The following is a 9651-nucleotide window of genomic DNA, read 5'->3' on the forward strand; positions in this document are numbered from 1 at the left end:
GACAGCACACACTTTAAGGTAAATGTTAAGATATATAAGTAGCGAACATTCATGTGTACTGGGAAAAACGTTTTACGCCAGGTCAAGCTATCTCTTCGCATAATAACTACATTTTTATTTTTAGTGGTCTTTCGCGCCTTTTGCGCCTTTCCCAATATAACATGGCAATCATCCATGCACGAAGCCTAGATTAGCTTTTATATAATTCATAAAAAGAGCGCAGAAGTCGAACTACTCTCACTATTATTCATCATTCGCATTATTGATTGACATTCACAAGATAAAGGATAGTTGAAAATCACCATAGATCTAGATAAGCTCACGTTACTACAGAAGCGAGCTTGATGAAGTTAGTAATGGCAGGTTACTGCGATTATTATTCAGAAGAATCAAACGGGAAAATCTTCCACTGCATGCTTCCCACTGCTCTATCGTAACAGTAGATTCCTGTTTTTCTTATCGATGGTGTAAAGCTCTCGTTGTTGGCAAATTGCATCTATGTATGAGAATACAATATAACAAAACCATTTCACTGCTGAGATTGACTTGCAAGTGTTGCAGCCGAAGCAAGAAACTATAACTAATCTGATTTTGAATTTCTTCCATTTTCCTAACCTCTTCCTTCCCCCAACCTGCGTAACAAAAAAAAAAAACCGACTGATTCGATTCCGCAGAAAGTGAACCTGGTCGTTACCGTGGTGGATTACGATCGTATCGGAACGTCGGAACCCATCGGTAAGGTTGTCCTGGGTTACAACGCAAGCGGCACCGAGCTGCGCCACTGGTCCGACATGCTGGCCTCGCCGAGACGTCCGATCGCACAATGGCACACGCTGAAGGATCCCGAGGATGACAAGAAGGACTAAACGGAGAACGGAGAAACCGCCGGCAGGACAGGAAGCGCATACTAGAAAATCACGAGAGACTAGAAGACCGAAATCGAACAACATACACAAACCACGAAAGAGCGGAAACCGCCTGCGGTTGAAAAATAATAAACAAAACAAACGAAAAAAAATATGAACAAAAAAAAGCTTTCAAAGGTTGAAACTCATTCGATTCGATTCAGAATGTAAACGAAGTTCTATCAGGTTTATGTAAATTATACCAGCAAATAATGTTAATTTTTGGTTTTGTTTTCTTGAAAGTATGTTCGTTAGGTGACGGAAAACTTACCAATAACCGGAATCGGAAGTTAGTAGTACCGAACAGCATAATAAGATAGGAAAAAATATTTGACTGAATTGCCGAAGCTTGCGGAGGATGTTATCATTTTCGAAAATCATAAAACAAAACTAAAAAAAAACACTCGACACTCGTCAGTACCGCGGATTGGAACAGTGACAGTTGATTAAATGACAACTCGTGGTTCGACGTTTGACATTAGCTCAGTTTTCCTAAATGCGTAGCATATTGATAAGATAATCGGATCATAGTAAACTATAGAGAAACAAAACAAAAAAAAAACTAAAGCAAAGCATTCAGTCTGATAACCTACGAGTGCGCCTATTGTGCATCTTTTCAAGTTATTGCATATCTCTTCTACATCTACAGAAAAAAATTAAACTTCAGCCCGTGGCGACAAACAGGAGTTCAATCGTTGTGTTGTTGCCTGTAGCTAATACGTTGGACGTAATTCGGGTGGGGGGTAAGACAACGCATCTCTATCAAATAATAGAGGGATTTTACGTCAGATAATCCTTACCTTTTGGTGAAACTTTGAGAGTGTGGTAGCATCTGATGTCACCAAGCTCTGAATATTTCACTGAAGACTGACAGAGTTTCGCCAACTTCATAGACGAATTTGCGTGTAATCTGTCAGTACTCAAATACACAAAATACCCCGCAGTCAACTGACCCTTACCACTCGAACGTCTCGAAATGCTGGAGTAAAATTAAAAAACAAAAAACTAGATAGCTCTGTAAACGTCACAAAAAACGGGAGTAAAACTGTAGAAAACAGTTGAGCAGCAAAGTACGTCAAGAAACAGTGAAACCAAAAAAAAAATGCATGATGATCCCACTTCGATGTTTGTAGAAAAGAAGCACAATAATAGCCTAATATTATGCTACGAAGCGATGATGACACACAATCTGTGGATAGGTAAACCAAAGATGAGAGGCAAATAACGAAAACTAATAAATGGGTGTTAGTAAATTTTAAATAGGCAAGGATGGCTTTTGTGTTTGGTTTCGGAAAAGAACAAACAATATAAATATATATACATATATCAGTAGCAAACAAAAAAAAAGCACGCTGTTCCCTTGTTCCCAAACAGTCCTAGTAGGCACGTGTGATCGGCGGATGAATGTAAAAAATATGCTGAGCTAGGCAAGAAAACAAAGAATATACGAAAGTATCGACCACAGTTGCAAATCACAGTGACCATAGCGTTGTAGTTTTTCCTTTTTTTTGCCGTCAAAATGCGGGTAAAAAATTTAAAGGTTTTTGATCGATATTTACCCTTACTTTTGTAAATTCGAACTCTGAGTACGGATGCTTTGAAGTTGTTATTATCCTGATGCAAGTGATGCGCACGCCTTCACTGATTAAAGAACCATTGAAACACAGTCCTATTGTGCGGGCTGGCCCGATGGCACTGCTAATCCCAGGGGGCAAACCTCTTAGAAACCGAACAAACAGGAAACACAAGAGCTTTTGACTGTTTCGAACACCTCACCGAACGAACCGAAAAGTAAGGCTTAGAACCAACATCGCTCCAAACCAGAGACATTTGGTTGCTCATCACGATAGTAGCATTCCACAACACAAGGGAAAAAACTGTTATTAAAGTATTTATTCCGTCGGAAGTAAATAGGTTCACTAATTCAGTAGATTATGGAACAAAAAATCAGTTTGAAAAAAACATTACAAAAAAAACTGTACTTCTTGTTGACACAAAACAAAAAAAAATACAAAAGGTTAAAAAAATGCTATTTACTGTTAAATAAGATGATCTATCTATTGAATTATATATACATATTATCAAGTTGATCAAATTTGAATACGAATATTCTCATAAAATACAGTATTTGTACACTCAGCTATATCAGTTCAGAAATTCTAATGACATTAGCAGCGGTAAACTCTGTAAAAATCTCAACAGAAGAAAACTTTGTATCTATAGTCCAGTTCCAAAGAAGCTGTTTGAACAAAAAAAAACAAAAATCGTCGAAATCGGAGCAGGCATTGGCTTCGCGTTCAACGCCTGCCCTGCTTTCGGTCCTAAACCGTTTTCTTTATAACTAAATCGAATGAATAATTGCGATTTACTAGCGATTCATCCAATATCAATCATACCTATTAGGAGATATTTCAGGTACACTCTAGAACTTTTCAATGTCAGAACTTTACGTTTTGGTTGTAAACCTCGTACTATAATTTTTAACCCCCTCTCTATCTCTCGAATTACACCAACAGACAGACTGGACACTATTTTGTAGCTTGTTACTGCAATCCTTAAACAGTATGTGTATATTATTTTAACGCTGACCTAACCAGTACGCACTCAGAAATAGGCTGAAACTAAGAGAGAAAAACTATTTTTGTTTTTGTAAATATCAGAGCGAACAATTGAGCTAGTTTTTATCATTCCATTTTTGAAGTAGACAAGTAGTAGAAGAGAAAAAGACGTAACTAAACAGTAGGCGGTTCAATGACGACACACCTCTTGTTCTCTATAGTCCAGTGCACCTCATAGGACAGATTGCGTTGCCATAGCGTTAGAGCTCTTTTTTCCACACAAAGGACGCGCTATATGATGTACTCACACCGACATTCCCCGTAGCAAAAATTGATGACCATTCAGCCGCTTTGGCAGCTTGCTTTAGCATGTGATTTTCACTGTCCCTAAATACAGCTAATAAATAATTCAGATAGGCTAAATTTCTCTTCCACAATGAACAGGAAACTAAGCAAGAGAAACTTATATACACGAGGAGAAAAAAGAAACAAACAATCGTTAGCAAATACGTGTGTGGACTGAAGCGTAATGTTTTTAAAACGAAATTGAGAAAAACACGACCGAATCGAACCGATAACCGACTTAAGCGTGAAATGATGTGACTTTTTATTTGCACCGAACACGGACAGCTCTGAGACACGGACGACAAAGATGGCCGCTAGACATGCATTTTAAAAACAAAAAATAAAAACAAAAGTCGAATTTCAGCCTCAACACAGCAGAGAATAAGGAAATTATTAGGGGTCTTCACATCGAGCTCGTATACGAATACCCAGCCGTAAACTGTGTATCTTCCATTACTCGTCAATGGAGGTGAGTATTTTTACGGCTGCGTATTTGTTTACGAGCTCGATGTTAAGACCCCTATTATGCTTACCTTGCGTAATGCAGCAGCAGCAGCAGCAGCAGACACCCTTGATTGTAATTTATGACTATTGAAATGAGCAAAAAAAATCAGTTAAAGTTAATTGAAGTATAAGTAAAACCAAATATAACAATAATTAGACATATACAAAGGAAGTAATAAACTTTAATCATCAAACAAGTAAAAATATTGTGAAATAATAAAAATATGTATATTTAAGGTATTGTAAATCAAACCAAAAATAAATAATAAAGTATTATAATAATAAAATCAAGAGGGGATTTTGTTTGCGGCTCAACTACTGTTGAATGAATTGAACTACGTTTTTGCTTTCCATACTACACAGTATAAAATTCTGAATATTACATTATTTTCTCATTTAAATTACAGTTGCTTCTGCCGTAAATCACGGTTTAGTTTGAAAAGGAGGCAATTCTCCATATGGGTCATTCTACACGAAGTGACCACGAAAAAGCACAAACTTGGACACGACAATCACAGATTTTGCTCAAAGTTGGTAGAACAATTCATCTACTGTCACTTTGGAAAAATCCCAAATTTGGTGTCGATTGGAATACTCCCCGCTCTGTGGGACCCCCCTGTTTATTGCAAAGTCCCGCATTTTTTGTTCAAAATCTCTCTTTTCTTTTTCTAACAATTCATAGACGTAAGATGTTCAAAAAATACTGACAGATGATTTTAGAAGAAAATAAACCAAGAAATTCAGATAAAAATATAAGTTTTGACCGAAAGTGTTGCCAGATAAATTATTTTTGTATTTGAAAACTGAATTTATATTTTTCGGTAAATGCAGACATTTTGATTTTAAGTTTGATAATTTCATCGTGTTCCTTGGAAAATTTCACATAAGAAACAACTATCATCCCGATGTAATATGAGCCGATCTCGAGATATAACATTTTTACGAAAGAAGTTGTAAACTTCGTAATTATTTTTTTTTACAATTTATAGACGTAAGACACCTGAAAAATAGTGATAGATGAATTTTGAAGAAAATAAACCAAGGAATCCAGAAAAAATATTATTTTTGACCGGAAGTGTTGCCAGATAGATTATTTTTGTATTTTAAAACAAAATTTGCATTTTTCGGCTAATGCAGCTAATTTTATTTTAAATTTGATGGCTCATCGTATTTCTTGGAAAATTTTACGTATGAAACCTTTATCACCCGTGGTAATATGAGCCAATCTCGAGATATAGCATTTTTACGAAAATAGTTCTAAATTTCGTAATTAATTTTTCGTAAAAATGTTATATCTCAAGGTTGGCTCATATTACCACGGGGTGGTTAGTGCTTTTTTCGTAAAATTTTCCGAGAAATACGATGAAACCATCAATTTTGAAATAAAATTAGCAGCATTGGCCGAAAAATGCAAATTTAATTTTAAAATACAAAAATATTCTATCTGGCAACACTTTCGGGCAAAAACAATATATTCTGGATTCCTTGGATTATTTTCTTCAATATTCCCCTATTACATGTACACTTCGTATGGAATAACCCATATGTATAATAACACATTTGATAATAGAATGCTATCATTCACACTTCACTGTTTAGCAGCGAAAAAGATTGAAAAGTTTCACCGCGTCTCGCTACTTAGACATCAAGCGCCTACAATGGCATCCTTAATTTCCGCGCAGTGAAGTTTTTGTCAGAATATTCACGACCTAATAGGTCAACTAATGTTTGCTTCCATGAGTTCTGATCAATTTCATGTCATAAAGATTAAATATACTCGAAAACGTTGGAACAATCTCCTCTTACCTTATCATGATTCAATGTTCTGCTGTTAGAGTTTACCGCTAATTAATGATGTCTATATTGCCTTTCTAATCACTAATACCATTTTGGTTCAAACTTCGAATAGTTTAAAATAAAAATCGAATTATTGACGCTAGTGTAATCTAAAGATTATTATATACCTTTTGGATCCTTGGAATGTCCTTTACCCAGTGAAGTAAGGCTCTTTACTGTAGGACTACTTCCAGGGAACCAGCAGGCGTTGAAAAAAGTGACAGTCAGTATTCAGACAGTTTGCCATCTATCTCTGAGCGATTGGCATTGAAGTGTATGTGAAAAGTTATTTCCAATGATCGAAGCTAGCTATGGGATTACCTGGTCTGCGTTGCTGAAATTGAAAAAGAAGACTGCGAATGGAATCCACAAATGATTGCTTTGATCGTCATCTGAAAATTTTAGATGAATTAGGGAAATAACTGCGGATTGAGGGGCGTTGCACAGTGGGACCAAACTGAAAAAAGAGGGACAAAAGCCTTTTTCGACGTTTTAGCATATACAGTCATGGAGAAAAAAATAAATACACTTGCAGTGTTGGATGATTTTTCGGATTTGCGCAGTGATTGTAATTGTTGTATGATGTTATGTTACGTCATTAAGATCTGCAGACACTCTTTTCGAAAGAAGAACGGAGAAATAACTGGAGAAATTTCTTTGTCGGTGATTCCGAAAATTTTTTGCGTGAGTTAGTGTTTTTAAAGTGGCGACAAAAATAAATACACTATTGAAATGTATAAACAAAACAATCCAAATTAGCTTTATTTCTCTACATATTGTTAGTAAAGTGATTTTCTACGTTACAAAACTCACTTTCAAAATTTTGTGGCTTGTCCTTTGTTTTGTAAAGCCATATTCAATCTTCCGGGTATGTTTACCACCAGGTTTTCACGAGTAGAAGCCGAACTAGCATTTCACGCTGCCTGTCCGACGTTCCATAAGTCTGTTTTATTCTTTGGATGATGCTTTGCAACTTAGACTTTCCCAATCTTCCATAGAATTTCTAAAGGATTCAAATTAGGAGTCTGCGCTGGTCAAACTAATAATTTTATATTTTTGTTTGAAAATTATCTTCGTGTTTTCAATACTGTATGTTTAGGATCGTTATACTGCATAAAGATCCAGCAAAGTGGCATGTTTTCTTCGGCATATGGAAGCAAAATCGACCACCTAGGTACACAGGAAACTTTATTCTACTTCAAAAGCGACACATTTTGGCAAGTACTGGATTTTCTAAAAAGTTTTTAGAATAGGGTGCAACTAAATTGCATATCGTGTTTTGGTCGGATGAGTCGAAATTTAACCTTTTTGTTTCAAACGGTCAGCACCTGGTGAGAAGACCGGAGAATACTGCCTTCAACGCACAGTTAACCACGAAAGTAGTGAATTTTGGAAGTGACCACAAAACGGTGTAATACTGTTTTCTGATGCTGGTATGGAACCCATTGATTTTATAACATAGACTATGAATACTAACGACTGTGTAGATACTTTTCGTAGCGCAATGCTTCCGTATGCCAAAGAAAACATGCTTCTTCGTTGGAGAGTAACGATCCTAAACATACAGCATTGAAAACACGAAGGTGATTTTTAAACGAAAATATAAAATTATTAGTTTGACCAGCGTAAACTTTTAATTTAAGTCCTTCAGAAATTCTATGGAAGATTGGGAAAGTCTAGGTTGCAAAGCATCATCTAAAGAATAAAACAGACTTATGGAACGTCGGACAGGCAGCGTGAAATGCTAGTTCGGCTTCTACTCGTGAAAACCTGGTGGTAAACATACCCGGAAGATTGAATATGGCTTTACAAAACAAAGGACAAGCCACAAAATTTTGAAAGTGAGTTTTGTAACGTTAAAGGTCACTCTGGGAATGATATGTAGAGAAATAAAGCTAACTTGGATTGTTTTGTATATATATTTCAATAGTGTATTTATTTTTGTCGCCACTTTAAAAACACTAACTCACGCTAAAATTTTTCGGAATGAACGACAAGGAAATTTTTCCAGTCATTTCTCCGTGCCTCTTTTAAAAAGAGTGTCTGCGTATCATAGTGACGTAACATAACATCATACAACAATTAAAATTAGTGCGCAAATACGAAAAATCACACACTGCAAGTGTATTTATTATTTTTTCCATGACTGTAGGTGTTTTCGGAGAAGTTTTTAATATACTTTTAAAATATATTGCGATAATAGTTGAAAATATTATTGCAATTATATTGAAAGCAATAACTTCTAGTTACGACGTCGCTACGGTTGGATTGCACATGGAAGGTAATCCTCGATCCTCACGGTAGCGACCATTTGCCTATTCTTATTTCAATTACTAACGGTTCAACTCGCATGCGACCAATTGATATTCCGTATGACCTCACACGGAATGTCGATTGGAAGTTATACGAGGAAATGATTTCAAAAACGGTCGATTCGATTCAACATCATCCACCGCTTGAAGAATACAACCTCCTCGCGGGCTTGATTCTCGACGCCGCGTTGCAAGCCCAAACGAAGAAATACCCTGGCGTAACGATCAAAGAACCGCCTCCCACTCCGTGGTGGGACAAAGAGTGCTCCGATGTCTACACGCAAAGATCCGACGCGTATCTGACCTTCCGGGATACAGACGATGCCGACGACTTTAAACGGTATTCGGAGCTTGATACCAAGTTTAAAAGCTTGACTAAGGCAAAGAAACGCGGATATTGGCGTCGGTTCGTAAACGGAATCGCGGAATCGCGTAACGGTCAACGAAAGCGAGGAGTCTTCAAGTAGGTGGATATTTGATTTTGCCAGGAAAGTATGTCCGGACTCTGTTCCTGCGCAAAACCTTGTTCGCGATACGTCTCCGGGCCACGACGCGATAGAATCACCTTTTACGATGGCAGAATTTTCAGTTGCCCTCCTGTCCTGCAACAATAACGAGCCTGGGTTAGATAGAATCAAATTCAACTTGTTGAAGAATCTACCCGGCAATGCCAAGAGGCGCTTGTTGAACTTGTTCAATAAGTTCCTGGTGCAAAACATTGTACCGCAGGATTGGAGGCAAGTGAAGGTGATCGCCATCCAAAAACCAGGGAAAACAGCTTCTGATCACAACTCTTATAGGCCGATTGCAATGCTATCCTGTATCCGGAAATTGATGGAAAAAATGATACTCCGTCGCTTAGACCACTGGGTCGAATCAAATGGTCTGCTATCAGATACTCAGTTTGGCTTCCGCCGTGCCAAAGGGACGAATGATTGTCTTGCGTTGCTTTCAACAGATATTCAGCTGGCGTATGCTCGCAAAGAACAAATGGCGTCTGCGTTCTTGGACGTTAAGAGGGCTTTTGATTCCGTTTCTATTACCATTCTTTCGGGTAAACTTCACCGACAAGGATTTTCTCCAATTCTGAACAATTTTTTGCACAATTTGCTGTCCGAAAAGCACATGCATTTTACGCACGGCGATTTGGCAACTTTTCGCATTAGCTACATGGGTCTTCCCCAGGGTTCA

General features: G+C 37.3%; 1 protein-coding gene across 4 annotated transcripts in view; it reads left to right on the forward strand.

Moving 5' to 3' along the window:
- The window catches only part of LOC129730945 (synaptotagmin 1-like), a 101749-nt gene extending 97146 nt beyond the window's left edge, over positions 1 to 4603 (forward strand). For all 4 annotated transcript variants that reach the window (XM_055690613.1, XM_055690615.1, XM_055690616.1 and 1 more), the window contains one exon: positions 675 to 4603. In XM_055690613.1, coding sequence (XP_055546588.1) covers positions 675 to 866 — 192 coding nt within the window. In that variant the 3' untranslated portion in view covers positions 867 to 4603. The remainder of the gene's footprint in view (positions 1 to 674) is intronic.
- The last annotated feature ends 5048 nt before the right edge of the window (positions 4604 to 9651 follow it).

The sequence above is a fragment of the Wyeomyia smithii genome, chromosome 3, assembly GCF_029784165.1.
Source record: "Wyeomyia smithii strain HCP4-BCI-WySm-NY-G18 chromosome 3, ASM2978416v1, whole genome shotgun sequence".
Taxonomy (NCBI): Eukaryota; Metazoa; Arthropoda; class Insecta; order Diptera; family Culicidae; genus Wyeomyia; species Wyeomyia smithii.